Here is a 26,299-nt window from a genome sequence, read left to right on the forward strand (position 1 = left end):
GCTGCAGTATGTGTAGGCTCTGGACCTCATCACATTGGCTGCTCTGCAAGTGGAGGTTGCTGTATTCATCGTAGAATGGCTTTGCTTGAAGGGAACTTTTAATGATCATTGAGCTCCAGCCCCCCTGCTGAGGGCAGGACTGACAACCAGTAAGTAGATCAGGCTGCCCCATCCAACCTGGCTTTGAATACCTCCAGAAATGGAGCATCACAGCTTCTCTAGTTACGTTAGAACTAAGCTATGATATTTTGGTAGTTGTATCTCCAAATACAGCACCAGTTCAAATATGAGAAAACAGAAGCAGGGAAATTTACTTGACCAGGGAACCCAGCTTAATCCTATTATCTCTTATTTCACTCTGAACAAAACATTGATCTTTTTTCCTTAGGAAAAGTGCTGACCTTTAGCACAGGGCAAGGGCAACCCAGACATGCCAGTGTCCAACCATCCAAGGAGCAGCACCCCTGCAGTCCCCTGCATTGAAATCTCTTCCTGGCTCTGCTGACCTGATTCCCAGGTTGCCTCATGGATAATGTGGCATGCCAGCCACCCGCTGCTTTCTCATTTAAATAAATGAGAAAGTTGAGGCTAAATTAACACTCCAGCAGAGGTAATAAGGGCCAACTCAGCAGCTGCCGTGATGTATGCAAATTGCAGTTTTACACATTAGGAGCTAGATGTTGCTTAATTTGTAAGTCTTTCTGTCTTGGATATTAAAGAGCCTTTGTCAAATTCAGGCAATCTGAAAAAATAAAAGTAAAAAAGGGCCACAGAGAGCCCCCAAAGTCAGCTGTTCACCAGCACCTACCCTCTTCCTTCAGAAATTTCCCTCCTGATCCCTTGACATGCATTTATTACTGAGTTGCACTGCACTGCCTGATGCCTTTAGGCAAGGATCTGCTGATTTCCAGCAAACACACTGCCTGATTGAGGAGGCACCAAGAGCCCTTTAGTACAAACAGAAACCAAAATTTTTTTCTACATTTTCCACCTCCAGTTTTGCCACCATTCAGGGGCTTAACATCCACCAGGTTTCTTTCTCTGGGAATGAAACTGTAGCAGAGCAAAGGGAGGCCTGCCATAGCAGCCAGTTAATCAGGCAGAAGGAAAGGGCAGATAGGAGAGTATTTGTCCTCCTTTTAGATCCACAGAGATAGGAATGGAGGTGGTAAAGAAACACACAGATTGCTGCTTTTTTTTTTTTTAATACACAAAGTTGTTCTGGACATTATTATTAATGCTTTTAATAAAATATAAATATTAATATGTGCCAGGATCAAAAAATACTTCTAAGTGGAGATGGTAGCACGATGGAAAGCACAGCAATAACATTAGAGCTACAACTGAGGATTTGCTCAAATGCAAAAAGCCAGGTGCACAGAAATAAAGGAAAGAAGCTGCTTACCTTCAAAAGACCTGAGATATGCAGGAATCTCCAGCAAGATATCATTGCTTCCATTACCAACTTTTAAATGAGGTCTGGGAAGGGGTGGATCGTGGCTCCACCCTTTCAGGTCACTCAGGTGCATTGCACTGCATGTAGGTGAACTCCACTGGGTTGGTCCTGCCTTCCCACCAGGTGCTCAATCACTGCTTCAAGCCATGACTTAGCATTTCCACTCCAGAAACCACAACTGAAAGTTACACACAGAAGTACATACTCAAAACAGCAGAACTTGAAGCCATTATGGCCACACAGAATTAAAAGAAAAAAACCTGTAATGTTCCTCAGGTTTGCATATTCTGTTAGTAGAAAAACACTGTGAATCACACTTCGTCACTTGGTACAAACCCCTGCCATTCTCTTGGTCTTCATTCCTCACCACCAAAGCAGGATGATGATGATGGTTTCCTACCAGCTGGAGAGATTAATTCACTAAGCTGCAGGGTACATGTGCAAACAGAGCAAATTAAGACACATATACAGTTTTGCATATTCCAGTAAACTCTGCATTTGCTGCAGTCCTATAATGAACACAAAACTGTGCTTAAAAAAAAAAAATGCATGAAAAACCTTTTCTTCAGCAGTAGCAAAAGAATTACCAAAATACAAAGCCAAGTGTACATTACTTTTTTGACAAAGCAAGGCAATAACTCAGATATACAGACTCCTCCAATTACAAGCAAGAGACATTTGTCTCTTAAATATCACAAAGATGCTGCTTCATAGATGCCCAGACTCAAGCATCCTGCTGCAGATTGCTCTTCTGAACTATTCCCCCCCTGCCCCAGCTAAAATTGATACTTGTAGAGTAGTGCTAGAGTTCCAACTCACAGAATTAAACTATGTGCTAAAGGCAAGTGATCTGAAATACTCACTCACTCACTCATCCATCCATCCATCCATCCATCCATCCATCCATCCATCCATCCATCCATCCATCCATCCATCCATCCATCCATCCATCCAGGTACTATATATTCTCTTTCATCCCAAAGGTTGAGTCACCAGCTGTAGGTTTTTGAGTTCAGCTGTGAGGGAGCTCATAAATCAGGAGGTAAAAGCCTGGAAAGATCTGCAGTCTTGTCACCTGTTTAATTACTTGCCTGCAGTTGCCCTTAAACATGGCGCCTATTTTATTCAAACCTTGCTACTGAATTTAATGGCTTGTTCTAGAGCAGTACTGTATCACAGAAAATGAACAGGAATTAGAATCATAGCACCATTAAGGTTGAAAAATATGTCTGAGATCATCTAGTCCAGTCATCCACCTGTCACCAATACTGTCCATTAACCACGTCCCTCTGTGCCCAATCTCCACATTTCTTGACACCTCTGGGGACAGTAACTCCACCATCCCCAGGCAGCCTGTTCCAATGCATTGCCACTTTTTGGAAAACAATGTTTTCCTAATATCCAACCTGAGCCTCCCCTTATACAATTTGAGGTCATTAGGATCCTTCAAAAAAGTGAAATTTTTACATTTGCTTGATTAAAAAAAAAAAAAAGGATGAAGAAATGTACCATCTTTCAAGTTACACCCCACGTGGCACTCTTCCAAACCTCTTTCCATATGTTCTTAAGTGTTGAAAGCCCATATGTTCCATATCTCGCTGTCAAATTCTCTGGCTCTCTCCCAATGGCTCTTACAATACAGTTGGGCATTGTCTACTGGCAAAAGTAAATATCTCAGATTGATAATTAAAAATATATTTGATCATCTTATAGATACAAACAGCCAAGGGGTGCAGCGCTGAATGAATCATTCACACTGACAGATTTTGGAACAGCAGAACGTATTTCTGGTGTCACTGAAGTTGCCCCGGAAATTCTGGTTTGTTGCAGAAGGTATTGCTGAGGAGCTGTGGGACAAGGTGCAGAGGTGGAGTCTGATGAGCCATTCAGGGACCTCACAGAAACTGCAGATGCTACTGACTCTAAGGCAGAAACCAAACCACAGATAGCTTTGATATAAGAGTACCAAAGACCGTAGCCAACATATAGCAGATGTCTTGTGTTGGGGCTAAGTGAGAGCCGGGAGGGCGAACATTCAGATTCTGTAACTTTGGATGTTAGCACATGCTGCTAATTTATAATAAGATCAAATAGGAAGGTTGTTAAAGGCCCTGAGGATTGAAGATGTCCTTCTCTAAAGCTTTCTAACAATCCTTTGCTCTCTTGGGCTATAATGTCATCATCATCTCATGTATGAAATACTTCGGGTGCTTGCAGATGCTCTGTCCTCTGTTTTACTGCAGTACTTCTCATTTGTCATCCCCTTTCCCAAGGCATGCTTCTGGGTAATTATCATGTGCTTCAGTTCAGCCAAGGAGGGAAACTGGTGAATGCGTTTCCCTTGCTAGGAGCTATGAAGTAAATTGTAGCAGATATTGCAAAAATCAAATAACCAAGAGGTTTTTCCCCTGATGTGCACTTCACTTGATGGATATTCTTTACTTTCTCCAGTGCTACTCCTGATTGACAGCAGGCTGAGAATCAAACCTCCCATTCACTAACTGATGCAGCTGTTTTGCTGAACCAGCTTCCTGGCTGGGAATGGATCCAGTCAGCTGTGGATAACAAACCCAATAATAGAGGTTTCAAAGATTTCATCTTTTTTCTTTTTTTTTTTTTTTTTAATATTTACAAAGTTACTTTTCTTACAAAATCTGTTAGGCAGATGTTAGGAAGTAATTACTACACTATACATGAATTGGAAAGAAAATGCACGTCAGCCATACACTGAACATGTGTGAGTGGCTGGAGCAGAGAAACCAAAGATAAATGAGAAAAAAAAAGTAAAATGTATCAATGCAGAATCTGCCAGAATTTACCATGGGGTTATAAAGAAGAAATAGTACAAGGCAAGCTCTTCTCATCAGCCATAAGTCAGTGTATATCCAAAACAACAAGCCTGCTACCTTCTCTAACAACGGCTGAGTTATACTCACCATTGGTAGATGGAAGTTGAATTTGGCTTTGACCAAGGAGGTACAGTTCCCATTAGTTTCCCAGAGAGGTTGTGGATGCCCTGTCCCTGGAGGTGTTCAAGGCCAGGGTGAACGGGGCCCTGGGCAGCCTGGTCCAGTATTAGATTGGAGGTTGGTGGCCATGCATTTGGCAGGGCGGTTGGAGCTTCGTGATCATTGAGTTCCCTTCCAACCCAAGCCATTCTGTGATCCTATGACTCTATGACTATATGATTCATCAACACCAAAGACCCTCCAGCCCATTACATCAGCAGTCAGTGTGATGGACAGAGCTGAAACATTCCGACACACATTTTTGTGCTCAAACATCCAAGAGCATCCTTAGATCACTGTACGTATAGATGTAACTAGGAGTGACCATGAATTAAAACTCTTGCTTCCATCTATAAAGTTATTCTAATACAAACCAACTTCACACAGGTACAGCAGCAGTAAAAACATCCAAGAGATCAGCATAGAAAGCAAAAACCAGAGGGTACATTTTGCAGTTATCCAGGCTGAAGTTTTGTCCGGGACACGATACTCCCTGTACTTGTAAATTTGGAGGATCTTTAAGACCCAAATTTTACTGCTTGGGTTGTTTGTAGGATTCTGACAGATAGATTTTGAGATGAGACTGGAAATAGTAATTGTATAATTGGGTAAATAAAATCAGGAGCCCTTAGGAATAGATTCTGCCCTCAGCTCACCTTCAGTATTGAACCCTGCTATTCTCTGTCCTGATTTCTCCCCTGCAAAATAAAAATGCCCTTCCTGCTGGAAGTGTTTAGAAATCTCAGCTTCAAAGCAGCAAACTAGAGTTAAATAGAACATTTCACTAAGTAATAATAAAAATACCAGGTGTCTTTTATGACATTTTCCATCACCAGCAGTTAATGCATTTCATAGACCAGGCCGGTATAATTAACTTTATCTTCCAGTTGTGCCAGAGCCACTGAGGCCAAGTTAGGAAGTAACTCACCTGTGCCCCCACAACTCCCTTATGATGCATAACACATCCTTGGAGGTTGTGCTGATATGCTTAGAACCAATTTCATTCATTCAAAAAATTCCATAACAATAATCACAGCCCTCTAAAATTCCATCTCAGTGTTTACGAATCTATAAGCACTACCAAAAGAAACGTTACAAAAGAAGCCTTAAAAATTACAAGCCAGCCTGGGTGTTCAATATTTCACATCTTAATTACAATATAAAACCTCATTTTGAGAAATGTAATGAAAGATCTGGGGCTTTTAAACAACATTTGTCACAAAAAAAGGAGCTTGAACATTTGGGTTGTCAAGGCAGAAACAAGCACCACAGACACATTTTCTCCTTATGGGGATTCATCAAGGTTGTGCAGTGCAGCTGTTGTCTTACTAAAAGAAAGTTTCGGCCCCTGGCTGGAAGAAACAGAAACGTAATTATGTTATGATGAGCTGGAAAACATGCAAAGAAAAATTGGAATGCAAAGCATGATAAATGATGCATTGTCAGTTGCAGAACAGCAAGAAAACCAGGCAGCACGATAATAACTCTTCTCCAGACAGTGCTTCCAGTTTGGCTACCAAAAGAAAGCACTGCTCCAACCACAGCTTTTGCAGTATTATTTTGTCCTGGTACAATGATGTTGGTGATGCACTGGCACTGCTGCCAGGAGGTGCTGGAGTCACTGGGTCCCTGGAGGTGTCCAACAGCCATGAGATGTGGCACTGAGGGACGTGGTTATGGGCATGGCGGGGTGAGTTGGGGTTGGAATTGGTGATCTTAGAGGTCTTTTCCAACCTGAATGATTCTATGACTCTCTCAGTGGTGGCAGGGCTACATGCAGCCCTAGGACATGCCATCTTGTAGCAGACTCCTCAATGTCTGCCCTCGCAATGACCAGGACAGGATTTCCCTTCACGTGTTGCAGCACTGTGCTTGTCTAGGGGACCAGACAGCCGGGCCGGTTCTCATGGTGTGAGCAGATTCAGAGGGAAAATGAGTAATTATGGCTCTTTACAGGAATCTTTTCTTTAGAAACCAACACCGCCGGGCCGCAGAGATAAGACGGGATATTTGTTTTAAGAAAACCATCTAACGATTAACCGAAAGTTGATAAAAATAATTGTTCAAACCCACCCACAGTCACTGGGGAGAGCGGCTGGCAGGGCTCAGCGTGTCGGCGGAGCTGTTGCTGTGCCCTCTAGTGCACGACAGCTGCAATTTCTCTGCCATTTCTAAATGCCAGCAGTTGTGCACCCGAGAAAAACGCACTTTCTCCCTGCCTTGGTGGGACGCTGGTAAAGTTACGTGGTTCCGAGCTTAAAAAAAATCCTAATTATTCTCGAGCAGCGAGCTGTTAGGAGATCTTCCCCTCTACAGACCAAACTTGAGGGCAGAGTTTCAGCCTTTTGGATTGAATTTGCTCCTTTTGGAAGATGCTGGCTGTAATATTCATATATGCCTCAGAATCTGGTATTAATATTCTCGGGTTGGTTTTTTGTTGTTGTTGCTTTAATTAAAGAAACAAAAAAACAAAAAACAAAACCACCAAGCCACCAAACAGAAAGTGTACTGCTTCTGTAATTAAAACCAACCAGCTCTGAAATTAGCATCTATGTAGGATGGGTCATTTTCTACACATCGGTTTAAAGGATTGAAACTTGTATTCAAACTGTGTGATTTTAAGCAGATATTTTTGGTCCTGTCAAATAAGTAGCACAGGCAAGGCATTCTTCTCTCATGTGCTTGCAGACACAGAGTTATAGGTGACTGCTAGTGACAGCAGGACTTACAATATCATTATTGCTCTTCTTACCTACAAACAAACAAACAAACAAACAAAAAAAACAACGCTATCTTTATCACTAAATATTTTCATTTTCATGATAAAAATGCTTTATTACTTCATAGAAGTTTGCATCAGGGTTATTAAACCACTTGCGGCTTCCCTTACTAATTCTATTCCCTCTGACTTGGGAGAATGAAAACAGAAAAAGAAATTACTGACAAGCATCAACCGATGAAGCCTGCAAACAGCTCCTGTGCTGCTCAGTTGCCCTGCAGTAACCCTTCAACCTTTCTCTATTTAACGTGGCATTGCTTTGGGAAGAGGTACATGACACTGCAAAACCACAGAGCGAGTTATAAGTCCTTCCAGTACTGTTAAACTTAACGTGATCAATAAGATGCCATCCTTCAGCATGCCCTTTTTCAACACAATCTGCCAGACACCAAGTTTGGTTTTTGCCCACAAGGCATTAAAATTGATATTTTACAGGAAAGCACAACCACTTTATCCCAATGCCCACTCCTGGACATGTCTTGTGGGGGGCAGCCAAAGAGAAGGGCCAAACCAAAACAACAACTGCACACCGACAGCTTTGGTGACACTGTGTTCTCTGCTTTTCACTCAATTTCAGTTGCTTCGTGCTCCATCTCACAGCATTTCCCATGTGCTCTCCCTTGTGCTGCTCTCCAGCAGCTCCCTGCCTGTTGTCATTTCAAGCATTTTCCTGTTGGGGCAGATTCTTCCATCACCACAAACTACTTGGAGATTTTATCAGTGCATCTTCCTCCTCCCCTATTAATTCTTCCCCCTTTTCATCATCAGAAGTTCTCTGTGAGTTCTTGGTGAGCAGAATGCCCCATGGTTTAGCACCCACTCCCATCAAATTCCCTCCTCAAACAAAAATGCTCCCTCGCAATATGAAAACATCAGGTTGTCAATAGGCCACACAAAATCTCATCACCTCCACATGCCAACAGGATATGACCCATTAAAAATTCATTTTATGGCAGAAAGCATAATGACAAAGAATGTCCTATCTCAATCCCTTGCCCCACCACCAGAATTACACTTCAGCCCACCATGACATCTCCCACCCATCCTGCTCCCTCCCTTCTCTCTCCGTTTGTCATGATAAAAACTTTAAAATTCAGGTGTTTTTTTTCTGTCATTTCAGCAACTTTTCTTGAAGTGTGAATTCTTCTCCTACAATTTGCCTCTTTTGAGGGTCTATCCTTTTCTCTATGCTTCTATGGGTACCTTTGGCATCAATAGTGATGCTAAACTTAAGCAGTGCTCATTCCTTAATAAAGCAAACATCTTTCCCTGCAGTGACTGAGTTAGTGCACAGACCAAGTGTATTTCTATTTGTTATTAGGAAGTTGATTTAGGTTTAACTGCATTTCCACAATGTATTTCACCCCCAGAGACAAGAAAAGATGTTGCAGTCTCTTAAACACCACATGCTTGTGCTCATACATCCCTTTAATTTCTCACAGGGAGAGTGGTATGCAATAATTGCTCTGCTCAAGCCTTATATATTGTTTTTATGTCTGCTAGGTGAATCCTTCAGACTCAATCCAGTGTTCTCAGGTGGCTTTTCATTCACAGCTTAAGCTCTGTGCAAGTGGAAGGTAGCTGGTCATTGGCTGCTTCTCACTTATTTTTATCCCAAGATGGGAGGGAGGTGTGTGCAAAGAAATGTGCCCAAATTCCTGTGGGCTCGGGGAAAGAGGGAGAAGGGAAGGAAGGGGTGGTTCATGCTCCACTCATCCACTTCTGCGCAAATCTCTGCAGGGAGGTAGCTGAGTGTCAGTGCACTGACCGAGGTGGGATCTCAAAGGCAGGATCTGAGTCCCAGCAAAGGTCATTTCTTTCAGATGCTATTTTTGTCCTGAAGTATAGGCAGCAATCTTCCCTTGTCTCCCCCACCTTGCTGGGAACTCGGATATTCCCAGCACACAGCAGGAGAGGAGCTGCTCCTGGCGTCAGGTTTCATGGAGCGCCGCAGGGAAGCAGTGAAGTGTTCCTGGCAGACCAGCCGTGTGAGCAGGGGAAGAGGGTGCTTCCTTCTTTCCTGGCTTTTTTATCCAGTTATTATCTGATCTGTACCCTTTAAATAAACATACAAGTCCTTGATCCTCCCAGCAACGAAGCTGACTTCAATGGCTCTTTAATAGCACCCAGCCCTGCCCAGACAGTAGCTGGCCCAGTAAATCGTAAACTCTGCATACAGTTCCCAGAGCTCTGTTAAGACCCCAACTGACCTAAATCTCTCACGTTATGAGCAGCAATAAATGTGTGTTTTTTTCTTAAGCAATGCCAATTTTTCTTTTGCGGTATATAACTAAAACCCCCTTTAGGGCATTTAATTTAAATGGCACTGAAAGAGGAAGAAGTCTGCTTTTGATTTCCTTATTCTTTTTATATGGGTCATCTCAGAGGTTTTACATTTATTGTTATTATGGTTCGCATCTATTTCTTTCCTTTCTTTGGAGGCTTGGACTTGCTGAGCACATTGAATAGCATTAAAAACCATTACAAAGAGCTGCCTCTCCTTAAAAAGCCATGAGATCTTCAATTATATGCAGGCATCTAAGCAATTATTAGTGTCATGAAACATACTGAATCTGTGCTATTAATATAAACAGAATCAGAACCATAGAATCATTAAGGTTGGAAAAAACTTCTAAGACCACCAAGACCCATCCTACCATGCCCATAACCACATCCCTCGTTGCCACATCTCCATGGTTCTGGAACATCTCCAGGGGTGACTCCTTTGGCAGCCTGTGCCAGTGCCTCACTATCCTTTCTGAGAAGATATTTTTCCTAATATCCAACCTGAACCTTCCCTCATGCAACATGAGGCCAATAACTCTTGTCCAACAAGAACACAACAGTGTACCAAAGATGAACTCATACTGAACTCTGATACCCATCTTCTCAAAATACCATGGCTGCTGTCATGAAAAGGGGTTTGTTGGTTGGAATGTGAATGAAAACCAGTTACTGGACTTCAATCTCCTGTCATGCTACCGATACTGCTGAGAGCACTCAACAAATACCAAACACTTACAGTATTAAAATGACAAAACTTCAGACTGGGTTTTAGGAAGAATTTATTCTGCAAAAGGGTGGTAATGCACTGGCACTGCTGCACAGGGAGTGATGGAGTCCCTGACCCTGGGGGTGCTCAAGAACCATGGAGATGTGGCACAGAGGGACGTTGGACTGGATGATCTTAGTGGTCTTTTCCAGCTTTAATGATTCTGTGTGATTCTGTGATTCTGTCAAAGCTCAGTATCTGGATGCCTTTGGGCTCGGGGAGCTATTTCAGCTCCTGGGAACCTCGCAGCAACAATTTACATAAGCAAATGTCATATGCCATAAAATATATCCCAAATTATACAGTTGCAACATATGTATTGCATATAAGCTATGATAATTAGGTGCAGGATATCTGTATAAATTATATCCTGCATTTTTAAATTGCTTTCCTATACCACAAATGGGGCTGCAAAACAGGGTGCTTGGGTGCTCCTCCGAGGCGGTGTCTGAAAGCTCCTATCTTCCTGGTGCGGCTTCAAGGGCTCACCTGGATCCTAAGAACCAAGCGTGGATTTGGGACAGCGCGGACAGGTTGGCACCGGGGCAGCCGGGAGGCGGCAGGGCTTCGCGGTGATGAACCCTTTCCACGTTCAGAGTCGGCGAGCCGGGACCGCCAGCCGCCCGAACAGCACCGAGGGCAGCGATGCGAGCGGCGGGCGGAGCCGGCGGGGGAGGCTGAGCCGAGAGGAACCGAGTGGAGCCGCGGGGCGGGGGGGGGTCGGCGGCACCGCGCGGGGGGCAGCGAGCGGAGGGAACCACCGCGTCCCGGAGCCGCTCCCGCTCCGCACCGCGCGGAGAAGGAGCCGGGGAGGCTGCATGGAGCTGGGGGGGCTCCGCGCGACCTGGGCTGGAGCGGGTGCGCGGCTCCCTCCTCCTTCTCGCCCTCCTCCTTCTCCTCCTCCCCGCCGCTCGCAGGCAGCGACTGGGGAAGTTGCGCTCGCATCGGAGACGGCTCCGCGGCGGAGATCGCTTTGAGAAAAAAGGTCTCTCCCTCTCCCTCCGCTCCCCCCGCCGTCGTGGCCTCGACACAGTAAGTGGCAGGAAGGAAGTTTAGTTGCAAACAACCTGCGGCAGCGGTAACTTTGCGCTGCGTGCCTTCAAGGTGCCTTTGATGCGTGCGGCAGCTTCTGGCAAGTGGACCGCAGCTCTCCCAGCCGTCGGCCCTCCCTCTCCCCCCCCACCCCCCCACCCTTCCCAACCTCCCCTCCCACCACCACCGCTACTTCAGCCCACACACGAAAAAAAAAAAAAAAAAGTGATGAAGGAGAAGTGGTGAATTACCCAAGCGACTTTCCGCCGAGAGCCAGCGAGCCACCGAGAGGAGCTGCGGAGCGCTCCGGAGCTGCCCGGCACGGACCCAGCGGCACCGCAGCGCGATGCACAGAGCCTCAGCTGCTGGAGCTCGCCTTGCCATGCCGGCTGCTCACTAGCATGCAAACCCTCGCCCAGGATGAAAACAGGTTTGTGGCAGTTTGCTGGAGATGTTTCCTTCCCCGCTGCCGGCACTTTGCTGTGGGTGCCTGAGAAGATCTTAATGATGGCAGCGGGCACTTCTGCCGCGTTCCCTCCGCCGTTCTTCGGAGATAAATCTTTCATGCGGCTGTCTTTTCCTATCTGTGGCGGTTGCTGCACAATCTGCACTTGATTGCAGCTCAAATATTCTTTTTCAGATCCGCTTCGCAAAATGATGCAAAGTAAACACAGATGGGAGAAGTGAGGGAGAGAAAGCTGTGATGAAGTAGTGATGGTGGATGGATCTTCCCTCCTTCTCCCTCCAGTGCCTTCCCCCAAATGCGAGCCTTCCCTGCTATGGTTTTAAAGGAGGAAAGATTTGGGGGCTCTTTGGATGGAGGTTTGGAGGGATGCTTCCATCAGCGGCGCTTGCCTTGCTCACCAACTTCCTTCATGTCTGTGGCTTCCAAGCCAGTCAGCTTTGTCTCGCCTTCACCTGTCCTCAAGTTTCTTCCATCACCTTGCAGGTCATTCGTCCAGAATGCCCGAGGAAAGTTCACCAAAGCGGAGTCCTCAGAACATCCCATACAAGGACCTGCCCCACATCATCAACGCTGATGGGCAGCACCTCTTCTGCAGGTACTGGAAGCCAGCAGCAGCCGCCAGGTGAGCACTTTTCAGCAAACACACTTCTTTGACTATCAGTAAGACTCTATGTTTTATAGCCTGGCTGCTGATGCCTAGCTATGTGCACTGAGCTTTGCAGAGCCACTAAGAGATGTCTGTCACCTGAGAGAGCTCCAATTGTAATGATTGTATTCCCCAACCCTTTCTCACTCAAGCTCACCTTACAGATGTGAACCACAGTTACTCTCGCCCTGTGCACAGCTGCCTCGCTTGGCGCTTGTGTGTGCTACATCCAGAGAGGCACTTGAAGGAGGCTGATGCCTGTCAGCAACAAAGTGCCTTCAAACCAACAGCAGTCAGGGAGGGATGGGATGCCAACTCAGCAATATCTGCTCTTTTTAATTTCCTTAGTGTCAACAAATACAGCATCAGCGTCTGAGTTCAGTTTGATCAGTAACAGCAGAAATCTCAGGGCAGCAGGCAGGAGCTGGTTCAACTGTGTTGCTTTTTAACTGCTTTTTTAAAAATTTATTTATGGTCAGTAAATGATTTAGGAAGCTCTCACTGGGACCTCTCTGTGAGTTCAAAACTGAACTTGGTGATAAACAGGCAAGGTGTCAGATAGAGACGTTTAAATAATGTCTTTTTCATAATTTAAATAGTCCCCTGAGTGTAATGGCTTTCCGTGCTGATTATGTGCTGATTATGATCTGCTATAGAAAGCTATCTGTGTTTCTCCCATAGTTATTTATGGCTGTTCATCTTGCTGCCAGTATCTGCTGTCAGATTCTGGCTTGACACATACTTGTGTTACCCTAGTTGTATAGGCAGCTACTTTACAAAATCTGGATATTGGTTGGTTGGTTGTTTTTGTGCAAGCCAATGGGAAAAGCTATGTTAATTTTTTAATTGTATTTTCTTTTTATAGCCGATAGGCAAATGCAAGAAAAGTTGTTCAAGCGGGAGTTTGAGTAGTCAGGAGTAGCACCTTCCCACACCACCCAATAGGTTGTATCCAAACCATCTCAGAGAGGTGGATACACACCCAGCTTTCCTGCCCTGGGTTTGGTGCCTGCCAACCAATGATCCATGCAGTGACGTGGTCAGGAGGTGGCCTGCACCTAAGCAACGTACATTGCCACCCTGTTCCCAGAGAGCAGGGCTGTGAGCCACCCCACGCAGCTCCATGGCACTCAGTAGGTTCTAGGACATGGGTCTTGGCTTAAGATCTGTGGTCCTACGATCCATGGACCTGGTCCACAGAGAGCTTTGTAGTTACTTCTCTTCACTGACTTTCAGGAGGAGGAAAGTTTTTGGCACAGATGTTTTCTGTATCCTTTGCACCAGCCTCAAGATTTCCTGTATTGGAAAAAAAAAAAAAAAAAAAAAAAATTAGCATCAAACCAAGCTTCTACTGTGAAATCAGGCTGTCTCATATTGTAATGCTAATTAATCATTAACTGCCCACAACGATCTTCATCCAGTAGAGAAATAGCTTTCTCTTTTCATGTTTAATTTCTTAGCAAATTAGTAGTGAGTGGATGGGTCTTTGATCAGGAAATGAAAGGATGATGAAGAACTGAGAGTTAAAACTTAGTGCCGAAGTCCTCTGGGTGGTTAATTTTTTAGGGCTCTGTGAACCAAGCAGTTAATTGAGAGCAAGCTTGCCCTACTTTTGTGACAACAAAAGTAGAAGGGATCAGTGTTGCTCATTTACAAGTGGTTCTTGTATGTGTATTTGTATATGAGGAAGGGCGTACTGTTTATTATTAGCTCGTTTTGCATTGTTATGTATGAGAGAGAATGTAAGTGGCTGAACAGCAAGTTAGTGCTTATATTCTACAGTCAGAAACACTCTTGAAGTGCTTTGATAGGAAACCAAAAATACATCTTTTCCCTCTCACTTTTCATAAGTAGCTCAGCTTATTCTGCTTCATATGTAAAAGCTTGGCAACTTTCATCTAATTTTAAATGTTCAGCAAAAATGATCTATATATACGTACAGAAAGGGGGAAAGAGAGGCACCGCAGGGGACTTTTGTTGGCCTGTTACAGTTATTCTGTTTCAAATACTGAAGGTATCTTTCAATCTTCTAACTCGATTGTTGATCCTAACGCTAATGAGTGACACTGTAACAGTTGAATGGTGGGATCTTCCATTGATCCATTATACACCTCATCCCAGCTAGGGCTGCAGAAATACCTTTTCACTGCAGATGCCCAAAGGTTATCACTGACTTGGCTTCAATTAGAATAGAATTTACCATCCTCAATCCAGCCCCCAGGGAGAAAATAATGGGATATCTGCCAAAGGAAAAAAAGTGCTGCTTGCCTGGGGTTGGAGAGCAAACAATGGGTGGACTCTGGGGCCAACCAGCAGACATTGCTGTTCGGAGTAGGTGCTTCTCTTTTATCTCCTCAAACAGACCTGCAAAGGTGAATAAAGGCTTTAAAAAAAAAACAACAAAACAAAACAAAGATTGGTCAGGAAGATGGGGAATTTTGTAAGGCTCTTCTGTTCCATGCACACAAATATTCAGGCTCAGATCCTACACAGTGTTGAGCCAACTGATCAGCCTGTACTGGTGCACATATGGATGCTTTGTTGTAAGTGCCACCGAGGCCAAGGTTGTGGTGTGAGTGAAAGGCACCTATTGTGAGTTCCTCAGCAGGGGCTGCTTTGTTTCGAGGGGGATTTAGGTGATTACATCTCAGGAAACTGACACACAAAGGCACTCAGATGTCACAGAGATTAGATGAGGTAGATAGAGTAGATATTAATGGACTAAGGAAGGAGGGCAACTGTTTTCCACCTCTTGGGGTGAGATGTCAGCCCATGGGGAGAGCTGGGGCTGCAGGTGCAGCTTCCCAACCAGCAGTCCCACGAGCTGCCCAACTTGTTGAGCCACTTTCATTCCCAGATGTAATTAAGGGTCTTGTTTAATGTGACAGGAAGGGAAAAGCACAGTGTTCTGGTGTTGTTTTCTTGGATCCTGCCAAGGGCAGGGTTTGTGGAGCATGACAGCAGGTAGCTGGCACAGGGAGCTCAATCATGAGGTCCCATTTTTGGGACTGTCTAATATTGGGTTTTTTTGGAGCTAAATTGTTGGTACCAGAACAGATCGATGTCATGCCTATGGCATGTCCCCGTAGCTGAGAAAATCCTACTTAATGGAAAAGCAGCCCTTGTGTAAACAAAAACAACAGCTCCATGCAAGGTTACAACCTCTGCCACCACCCTCAGCCTCCTAAGTCAAAATATGAGGTAACAGGAGGTGAGGAATTAAGAAACCGTGCTCTGTTCCCAGCCCTCAGACAAAACTGCTAAGAATAGAGGTGGGATGAGGAACGGGAAGGAAAGTCGGGAGGAGAAGTCAAACCATTTCCTTTGAGGCCCCAAAAGGGCCTGAAGAATTTCAGCGTTGACCTTCTTTCCCCTCTGTTCAGTATCCTGCTGGCCTTCTCTGGACGTCTCATCTGCTCCCATCACTGCCTGGATAACTGCAGTTTGTTTGGGGCATTTTGGGATTCATTGACCCAGCTCAGTTTTGAATCCTACTAATATCATCAGTTTTACCAATAGCCCGCATCCACCACTGATTTCAGATTGAGACAGTGGTGTTTGGCTCTCCTCTGTAAATAGGCATAAATTAAGGTTGGGCATTTGAAGCGCGAGATGCTCACAGTTCAAAGATGCTTTTGGAAATGCCCATTCTGTGCTGGGGAGGCTGCCAGGAGCTGACATGTGTGGGCTGCATGTCTTCCTGCTCAATTGTTAATGTAGTGAAATGGCTTGGTTCAACTTCAGGCATTGTGACCATGATTTAGGGGAAGAGTGCAATTACCTGAGCAAACACTGCTTTTGTAGGAGTTCTTTCAGCTCTACACCTGAAAAGTGTGATTAAAAATACAAAATGAAACAAAACCCATCTGCTTCTCTGTTTGCTTTTTTTTTTTCCCCTTTCTAAAAAAATGCCTGTCATTCATTTTGAGTTGGTAGTGGTAAAAGAGCAAGCCAATAAGGAGAAAATCTATTTCTCTCTCCCTGAAGGACTTCGCAGAAGTGCCTGTAGTGCAGAAATACAAATTGCCTTTAGATTTGAACCAGCCCTTGAACTGTGAATATTGCTTGCTGATTTTGGCACCTCATTATCAGCATTTCCATGGCATTTCCAGAAGAACAGCACTGCTCTCAGCGTGAGCAGATGACAAAGTTAAATTTGACTTTCAGACCCTTCCAAAATGACTAAATAAATAAATAAACCAAAGCGAAGTCAAAGCAAAGGAAAGCAAGTCACTAACTCTAATGTCTCTAATTATGCTGTGCAAGTCTCTAGAAATACTGAATTTTCTCATTCGGTGCCACTCTGGAAGAACGCTTTAGTTTGAAGTTGACCTCATTAGTACAAACTAATGCACAAGAACCAAACTTGTACAGTTTAAAATGACTTATGTCAGCATCACCTGTCATAGGATGAATTGAGCTCTCCACATGTCTGATCACATCATGAACAGAGCACGGGGGAAATAAGAGCTTTTCACTTAATGATTTTCATTGTCAAACCAACATTCCAGGCTTTACTTGCTATATTGCTATTGCCTGAGTTTCTAAAGCCTTCCTTCCCCAATTCATCAGCTGTGTGTATTTTCAATAGTTGTGTTCTCTTTGCTCTAGGTGACAGCCTTTTTGTTGTGAATGGTGACAGCCTGCCATGATTTCCTATCCAGGGGGTGGGAAAATTAATAAACCAGCTTCACCTGTAAGGGACTTTTTGACAGACATGAAAGCTTCATTTCTTGCTGTAGGTATTCCCAACAGCTTCTATTCAGTAGGAAAGGATTTCTTCAGTCCTCACAGGAATGCAAATCTCCTTTTGTTTTTCCCATGGAATCCAAGGAATAAGACAAAAACAGAGAGAATAACAATGGTTGTAAACAGCCCTTTTTGTTTATTACAATCTTAGGGTCAGTTTCTAGGCCCAGGCATACAACTTTCATACAAGACAGCGCAACTTCATGGCTGGTGGTGTACAAGAGCAAGCTGACTCTAGGAGTTTCCTGTTGTGAATCTCAGAAGTTTCATTAAGCTTTCATCCTGGTCCTCAGACAACAGCAAAGGATGCAAAATTGGTTTTGGGTCTTCGTGTGCCGCTAACCAGATGAACCAAGTAATCAACCAGCCCATCAGACTTGTTACACGTTGGAAGTGATGCCATCAATGAACCTAACAAACTCATCGACAGTGTCAGGATTCCAGATGCAGGAAATCTTTCTTTCAGTAGCACAAGGCACATATAGGTTTGGACAAAACAGTGAAAGCACCTGCATGATGTTCCCTGCCTCAGTTACTTCAGAAGTCTTGAGCATCCCTGGGTGTAGCAATTAGACAGATCAGTACAATGGGAAGGGCATTACAACAGAGATGTGATGACAAAAGGACTAACACAATAGAGAGGTGCCATAAAGGAGGGGAAGAAGATTGCTCACCTGTATCAGAAGAGTCTCAGTTCACAAGAGAAAACTTCACCAAGGAAGGATCTCCAGGAAGAAACCCTCCAGTGGCAGTCAGTCCTTAAATGAGGTCTAAGAGAGGAGCAGCCAGGCTCCACCCTTCAAGTCGCACAGCTGAATTGCCTTCACTTGTGCTCCCAGGGCTGACTGGGTCCTTTCCCCAGATGCTCAATCAGTGGTTTAGGCTGTGACTCAGCAGTTACCATACACTGAGGCATCTCTTTTAGATCGCTATGAATACATCTACAAGATTTGGCTGGCACAGTTGTATTGGCTAGAAGGCAATGTGTTTTCTAGATCCATGTTGCAGAGGAGTTGGCCTGGGTTTCCTTGTGAGTTCCCCTGAAGCTTTGTGCTTTGTTCCCCTGAAGCTTTGTTCAGAGCTAGCGCGAACATCTGATCTCTTTGTTCTTCTAGGGAAATTACATTGTTCTAAGAGCTGTCCCTGCAGACACATTTGGCTGAGCTGCCTTCCATAGGTCCAGGCATCCCATTGTCCAAATGTGCTTCCACTTGAATGGAAGCCATCAGTGTTTAACAACCTTCCATTGTAGCTTGTCCAAGAGATGTGACACAATTTTGACTGCAAATGGCTGATACTCCATAGCTTAAACTTTATCTAAGTAAAGACTATTGCATCCTGCCCATGAGAATCCTTAAGATCCCTTGCCTTGTTACACCCCTCAATTATACCCTTAACTTAATTACACCCTTATGCATCACTGTTCCTACTCCACCAGTACCAGTACTATGGCATTCTCTACCAGTATGGTTTATTATCCAACAGGGAGGAAGGTAGCAATATCAGATCAAAGTTTCTGACATCATTAAGACATTGAGTAATAATACCTCATGAGTACTTCTATTGGAATGAGACTCCTCTTCTATGTGACATTCACTTGCTCTCCAGACAGGATCCATCTTCTTTTCTGTCTGGTAGGAAATCACTTGAAGACAGAGATTCTGAATCCATGCTAACAAAGTGATGGCAAAAGCAGATTGCTAGACCTAAAAAATTTTTTGAGAGCAGATTTTCTCTGCTCTCTATTGAGGAGCAGAGAATAGGCAAAAAATACAGTTAAGACTGTGCACACTGACCAACAATATAAATAACTGGGCCTTTGATTTCTATGTGCTTTTGTTTTCCCAATCTAAAATTTGGTATAATGATCCAAGTGAGTGATGTTAGTGAGGTGACAGCAGTGATATCTGGAGTCCCTAGAAGAAAGTTGCCAGAGAAAATAAACTATTCCTTGAGGTTTTGTGGTTGAAGAGTGCTTGATGTTGAAGAAGAGATTTTAAAAATCTACTAAGTGATCATCAGTTGTTCTTGCTTTTCAGCCACAAGTCAATTGTCTCAGCAGCAATCTACTGAAATAAAGGAGAGAGAGAAAAAAAAGAAAGTATTGACAGATGAGCTAGAGTCAATCATTCAATGGTAATAATGTAGTAATCTTTTGATCCAATATTGTGTATAGACGGGCAAGCAGAAAATGTACAAATGTACAAATGACTATAGAATTAATAGATGAGAAGGATTACTGATTTTTTTAGCCATCTATCTGTCCTATGCAAAAAAAATCTTGCTATGTATGTTTCCTTTCCATCAAACTTAAAAACTGTGGTGTGATGGAAAAAAACCCTAAATCTTTGTTGCTTTTAAGAACAGAAAGTTGGGTTGGTTTGCTCCAGGTGTCAGCAGGTTAGCTAGTTTAGCAGCTGGAAAGATAGATTTCATATGTTATTTTTCAACATATTTTTTACTTTTATTTTTCAAAATTATCTCAGTGAGATTTCAGATTCACTTGTCAAAATCCAGAAATCTGCAGTGGCTTAATTTGCTGGGCTAAAGAAGTGAAGAGTGATTGAGGAAGCACTAAGTAATTAAATTGCTCTAGAGATAACATCTAGCTGACCTAATGGCTATGGTGTTTCTTCTTTATTTATTTTTTTTCAAGTCTCCTGTGAGAGCTAGTCTACAATATTTGAAGTAATAAAAACTGTCTTCCGAGCAGCATTCATAATTTCATTTTATTAAAAGCATATTCAAGGGTCAGCCTTCAGCCATCATCTGGTTCTTTCTAAATGGTTTTAGTGAGGAGAACCAAGCAGCTAAAACCAGGTTGTCCTGAGAATGCACAGATCGTCCTTCTGATGTGATGAGCTGCCCACAGGTTCTGTTGCACAGAAAGCTTTTTAAAATTTGACTCTCACTTTCCAGGTTCACTGTGGCCCTGTGCAGGCAGCATAAGAATGGGGCTCAGGGAACCCATGCGGACATTCAGGTTGGAAATTAGGGAACATTTCTTCTCCAAAAGAGTGGTGATGCACTGGCATAGGCTGCACAGGGAATGGTGGAGTCACTGTCCCTGGAGGTGTTCAGGAACCACAGAAATAGGCACTGAGGGATGTGAGTTAGTGGGCATGGTGGGGTTGGGATGACAGTTGGACTTGATGATCTTAGTGGTCTTTCCAACCTTAACGATTCTATGATTCCATGATTTTGGCTCTGCTGTTGAGTTCCCAGTGACTGCTGTAGGGTTGGGTTTGGCCTCACACTGTGTGTCCATCCCACGCCAGTGGCATGCTGTGTTGCCGTGGGCAAGGCTTTCACCTCCTGTACTCAGTTTACATGTCAGGGGTAGGGAGGATCAGTTCTTGCCAGGGGCAGGGCAGTGGGTGAGGGGTCTCTGGATCATCTTTTCATTTGATGGCTGTGTGACAATCAAAGCTGCACCCCTTAAAAAAAAAAAAAAAAAAAAAAAAAAAAAAAGCATGTTCGGTTTTATGAATGAGAAGCGTTGTACAAAAGCCAGCTGTTGTTATTATTGATGCTATTTACTTACTGGTCACACTTCTTCCAGAACTATGGAAAAAAAATCAATCAGCAGATTCACTTTGTTTATATTCAACTACACTTTCAGTGTTTGGGGAATGTTAATTTGCTAAACACGACTCCTTCCCCTGAAGCCCCTGGTTTTTCATAGGCACTGTGTGATGCCAAGGCATGGGTTCTGACCACCAGGGCTCTGCTTGGTGCATGGATTTTACTGCTGCTTTAGGAGAGTTAGTCCCATCACTCAACATGCCAAATGTAGCATCCAGGCTTCTTTGCATTTTGCCTTGTGATCCCACAAATGGTGGCTTGTAAGTGATCAGAAGAGAGGCTCAGGAGGACAGGCAAAGCATTCTGCTTTCCCCCATCAGCTCTGACTCTCTTTGCCAACAGTCCAGAGGAGCAGAAGCCAGCCTAGCAGTGCCAGGGTTAGTAACTGTAGTTTTGACAATATTTGCTCTTGGTATGGTGAAAGCTTTTTAGAAATGGTCCCAAATATGTGGTGCTTCTCAGTTTCTGGTGAAGCTATCCACAGAAAACACAGCGTTCCCACAGCAGAATAACAGCTTGTGGTTTAAATAAGTGTTGTTATTTCTGATTTGCAGTAGGTGTACATGTATGTTTTGGTTCAGTGACTGCCAGATACTGTAAATTAGTATTGATTTCCTTTTCTATTTTAAGCTTTTCTAAAGAAAAGGCATCCCACATGCCTTCAGCTTTCTTTGCCTGTACTTAAAGTGATACTTCTTTATTTCATTGTTCTTACTCATCCTTATTTTAACAGCTGCACTCCAAGTTGCCCAGGTTCCTGTTCAGTTTCTGCTGTTTACAGCTGTTACATCTGGCCATTTTTGAGAGCACACCAACAAGACAGAACTTGTGGCAAGAAGTTCCTTATTGATGCTGGTGTGGCAGCCCTCATGCCAGGGGTGACGCTGCCCTGGGGCTGGAAATGAAAGAGTTTAAGGTAGCAGACCTCCACAGCTAAGTTCTCTGGACAAATGTGGCAGCTCAGGGTCACCATGAAATAACACAGACCTGGATTTGGCGATGGAGGCAGAAGTCTCTATCCATTCGTTAACTTGTAAATCATTGCACCTCAGCTGTGTTTCAGATTTATGTTGGTTAGAGGCATGGATAAATATGGCAGTCTTTAAAGCTTATGTTCCAGCAGTCACTGCTTCAGCAAGATGATGGTGTATAACATTTAGCTGTTTACGTTCAACTTTCTTTCCTACCTCGAGTCTGTGGCAAATGTGGAATGCAAAATTAATTGGAACAGGCTCAAAGCCTTGGCAAGTGCTTTGCTTGTGACATTACTGATTTCCCTGAGGAATAGTTCCTGATATTGATTTTGACAGAGACTGCAAAGCCTCTCTCTGCAAAGGTTCTCCTCATAGCCAGGCAGGGCTGGAGTGCAGCTCTGGGATGTGCCGAGAGGATTATTCATTAGAAATTAATGTGCTTAATCTCAAAGTATGCTAAAATATACATAACTACTTTATGATTAAGATATCAATCTTTGAATTTCTGTCTCTACGGTTTTGGCCTAATTCCACACCGGCTTTTGGAAAGTCATGCAGGAAATGATTGGCTCTTTGGAGACACACATTATCTGTGAAATCTGAACTAGACTTTTCTAAGTTAGTTTGTGAAAGATAACCAATTAAGATTCCTGCTAACACAGAGAGCCGCAGACAAAACTGGATCCAAAAGGTAAAAGTGAGGAAGGGCAATTTCCTCAGTGCAGGAAGTAATCAAGAACTCCTGAGCATATTATGGTGGAACTGTCTGGTACAAACCATGCTATTAGGTTTGAGCATTTCAGGGAATTGCACTATTCTGTTTGGCTTTAGACCATTGCTACGCGTGGGGATTGTACTGTCAGGGCTTTATTAAAAAGTAATAATAGCATACTGTCTCAGGACAAGTACGGTGTCATCACCTTTCTTGCTCCTTATTTACAGATCTCTTCCAAGCCAGTGGAAGATTTACCCCAGTAATTCCACCATGCCTGATTAAAGTATTTTGTGCAGTTTTTGATGCAAGAAGCAGTCTGGTCATTTGTGCCACATGTGCACTGCCGTTTCTACCCTGCACAGGTGCTAGGGTAATTCCCTGAATTCTTCCTTTTCTAACTGTTTCAGTGCCATGTCATGAGTTGTCTGTTCTATCCACTCCCTGAAATAACAGCATGAGACTGGTGATGGTTCAGTCCAAAACATGTCACAGGCCTTTTAGAAAAAAGAAGGCATAATTCTTCCTTCAAGGATTGCCTTGCTCTGTAGAAAGGCAGTAGCAAGAGGAAATAGCATCTCCAGAGCAGAGTGCTGTTCTGTCCTGCACATTGAGAGCATTGGGTCTGCAGCGGCCCACCAGGGAAAATTGCATCTCTGGTATCAAAGTGGGTGAGTGTCCTGGTAAGTCGAGGATCTCTTCAGTTTTATCCAAAAAAGGGGTGAGAAGATCCTGCCTATGAATATCAAGTTACACACATTTCAGCTCTGGTCTCAGCCTTGTGTCCCCTAAAGTACTACTTCAAAGCTTCCTTGAAACAAAACGCAGCTGGTCTCAAATGCTGACTTTCAGGGACTTGTCTGGAGCTAAGCAGTTGCAAGATTCAAATAATTCCTCCCATCCCACCTCACCTGAAGTTTCCTTCATCTCTTTTCCCTGTATTAGACCTCTCAAGAGTTATTTGTGGTAAGGGCTTGCTCTTCAAGGAGCTGCAATAAATCAGCATAAGCTGTTTCTCCACATTGTTCTGTGCTGGCTCCAGCCAGTTCCTGTTGAGCTGTTTGTTTTGAAATATATCCGTACTATCCAGTTCTGTTTCTGCTCCATTGATTTATGCTGCCTACGCTTTCTCATGTTGTTGAATAACCCACCCATGGTACTCCTCCAGGAGGTCACGGCAGCTCTCAGATCTTCTAACTCTACGCTGATGTGGAATCACCATGATTTTGAAATGCATTGTGAAACCAGGCTTGCAGGCATGTGCATGAATAGCTGCTGAAGGCAAAAGCATTGTTCATGAAAGCAAGCAGGGATGTTAAGACTGAACCCTAAGTTTCCATCATGTTAGACAGTAGGATGCTGCCCACACAGCAGCCCCTCTGGACATGCTTGAATGGGAACTCCCAAGCTTGAGCAAATGGGGAAAGGGAGAAGATATGAAGCAGGATTTACTGGAGGAGTTTATTTTAAAATTGTTCAGTTTAGGATCTGGACCACAGTGCAGTGCTTTGATGCAGCCTCTGGAGCTCAGAGGCTGTTCACAGGCTGAACTACTGCAGTCTCGAACCACTGCTAGTCTCACTCTATCTGGAAAAGGTGAGTTCCTCCAAATTTAGAGCTCAGATACCCAGGGGTATCTGTGCTGATTAAAGCTTTTGAAGGTCTCCAGGGAATGAGACTCCACTGATGCTACAGGGTCAGTGCTGTTAAGGGAAGGTCAGCGTAGACTTGACTCCAGATTAGCATTTTTCTCTGACTTGGGAAAAGTAGCAATAGAACTGCTGGTCTGAGGTAACGTCATTAAACTCCAGTGATAGCTGGAAAAGGATATGACCACCCAGGTTATGGACTATGTAGTAAAGCTGAGCATAAATGGGCCAGCAGAGTAAAGGCTATGAATGTGTTTCCCCTAAAAGCTGAGCAGCAGAGCAAGCAAACTGCTTGAACTTAATAAACTGCCTCTCTGAAACACGGGTTGGAATGCAGAGCAAAGTCATCACTTCTTGTGCCCTCAGAGGAACATAACTCTGTAAGTTTCCTGGAGACAGAAAGAGCACTAAGGGACACACCTGACTCCACCATCAATTTTCCTGTCTATCTGGAGTCACCAGCCTGAATGCTTGGCTAGCTGGCGAGGTCACATGCATGTACAACATGAGAGAAACGCCCATAAATTTCTGTAATCCCTGCCCAAGGCCAAGTTCTGCCAGGGTCACCTAGTGCTATAGATCACCTCTGACTCAAATAGCAGATTCAGATGCTTCCTTCTTCCAAACTTCAAGTTCACACCCAACACAAGAGGATCTAGAGCCCTCCAGAGGAACATCAGCAATGTCTGTTAAGTGAACAAAGCATTTCATTCTTCATCATGTGTGCTTGGAAATGGTTATCTGGAAATTTCTGAGAAACAAGTAATCTTTATTGGTAGAAAACTGGAATATTGCTTAAATCTTGGTAAAGTTACCATCTGCTGAATGCATAATCTTATTGTTGGGAAAGATAGCAAATCTTCAGAATCAGCGAGGACTTCTGGCTAACACAAGAATGCATACCTGTAATTGACTTTCTATGACGATATCCTGTGGAAGCAAAACAGACACACGTGACGTAATAAATTTAAAGAGTTTGTGGTCAGCTGTCCAGATCCTTCTCCAAAAGTGCCACCAGTGAAGTATTTTTCATACATAAGTATTTGTTGTTTTCAGCATTTCTAAGAGTCAGGCTGATGTCAGCTGATAAGTCAGCTGCAACAACACAGCCAAACTTAATAATCAATTTGGTAAGCCAGTCGTTTTCTGGCAGCCTCAACTAATTCAGAGCTTTCCTGTTGGTTAATTTTTAAAAATTACTTTAGAAATTTGGTGTTGCATACTCAAAGCTCCAAAAATCAGATGTTCTTTGTTAGAGTTGATCTGGTTCTGGCAAAAGGATCATATCAAATGAATGCATAGTTGCCTTCCATAGAATAACATGGTATTAGGTTAAGTTGCCAGGGTCTGATTCAGGAAATCACTTCTGCATGTGATTAAATCAGTCCTAACGCGGAACAGCATTTATAAATCCTTTTGTTTTTAAACTTTAATCTTGTACTTTGTAAGTCCTACTGACTTTCATGAGCCAAAGGGAGTTTCCTGAGGTTAAGCAAATACTTAAATATTGTTCTGAAGAGGAATGCTTTCAAATAGGGTGGAAAATATTGGATTTTTTATGTATGTAGTCATAGAAATCTTGTCTTCAGCACTTTGGTCTAGTCCCAATGATCTTAAACTTTCTCTGGCAATGAAGTATCACACAGGGGCCTCATGGAAGTGCTTCAGCCCCTGGAGGACAGGATGTGAAGATCATACCATCCTGCTCACAGCCTGACCCACCTGCACAGGGACACCTGGGTGTGCTGCTGGCTCTGCAAGGTGCAGCTGCAGCACAGGAGAGGCTGATAAAGCCATGGGAGAGCAGCCCAGTGGAGATGAGGGAGCAAGGGCTGGTTGTGGCATGCACCATTACCTCCTAATGGCAGATAATGGTAAAAACTAACATTGTCCTGCTGCTTGTTGTGCTAAGTAACCACATCTGTTTGCCAAGCTGTGCAGTACCAGGAGGCAGAAACCTCTTGTGGGGAGGGAGAGAGAAGAAGAAGGCAATGGGAAGAGCAGGGACATGTGAAAACTGTTGCTTTTGCAAACAGTAATCAATAACTGCTTTCCTTTAACAGCCATAATTGCTATTGCATTGGTGAGGTGAGAGCTGGCATGCTTATGCCCCAGCTCATGCCTTGGTGTTGTGTGTGACACACTCATGGATCATGGGGAAATGTGTGATCACATACATCCGAGGTGCTGT

General features: G+C 43.8%; 2 protein-coding genes and 1 long non-coding RNA gene across 10 annotated transcripts in view; 1 reads left to right on the forward strand and 2 right to left on the reverse strand.

The window, feature by feature from the left end:
- The window catches only part of KBTBD12 (kelch repeat and BTB domain containing 12), a 50,943-nt gene extending 39,939 nt beyond the window's left edge, over positions 1 to 11,004 (reverse strand). For 2 of the 4 annotated variants that reach the window (XM_052678785.1, XM_052678782.1), the window contains exon 1: positions 10,785 to 11,004. The gene's annotated coding sequence lies outside the window, so the exon portion shown is untranslated. Of the gene's footprint in view, positions 1 to 1,405; positions 1,635 to 4,392; positions 7,224 to 10,784 lie in introns of those variants that run through there. The other 2 variants (XM_052678780.1, XM_052678781.1) reach the window with 2 other exon arrangements.
- Positions 1 to 26,299, forward strand: part of MGLL (monoglyceride lipase) — an 89,253-nt gene that overhangs the window by 23,916 nt on the left and 39,038 nt on the right. For 3 of the 5 annotated variants that reach the window (XM_052678792.1, XM_052678794.1, XM_052678793.1), the window contains exon 3: positions 12,277 to 12,415. In XM_052678792.1, coding sequence (XP_052534752.1) covers positions 12,277 to 12,415 — 139 coding nt within the window. Of the gene's footprint in view, positions 1 to 11,128; positions 11,328 to 11,508; positions 11,758 to 12,276; positions 12,416 to 26,299 lie in introns of those variants that run through there. The other 2 variants (XM_052678796.1, XM_052678795.1) reach the window with 2 other exon arrangements.
- LOC128078521 (uncharacterized) overlaps positions 12,857 to 26,299 on the reverse strand; it is a 43,048-nt gene continuing 29,605 nt past the window's right edge. Inside the window, exons 4-9 of the long non-coding RNA XR_008205690.1 lie at positions 20,364 to 20,625; positions 17,863 to 18,894; positions 17,134 to 17,246; positions 16,221 to 16,263; positions 14,640 to 14,803; positions 12,857 to 13,735 (exon numbers count right to left, since the gene is read on the reverse strand). This is a non-coding gene — a long non-coding RNA (uncharacterized LOC128078521). The remainder of the gene's footprint in view (positions 13,736 to 14,639; positions 14,804 to 16,220; positions 16,264 to 17,133; positions 17,247 to 17,862; positions 18,895 to 20,363; positions 20,626 to 26,299) is intronic.

Source organism: Tympanuchus pallidicinctus, unplaced genomic scaffold (genome assembly GCF_026119805.1).
Source record: "Tympanuchus pallidicinctus isolate F22 unplaced genomic scaffold, pur_lepc_1.0 scaffold17, whole genome shotgun sequence".
Taxonomy (NCBI): Eukaryota; Metazoa; Chordata; class Aves; order Galliformes; family Phasianidae; genus Tympanuchus; species Tympanuchus pallidicinctus.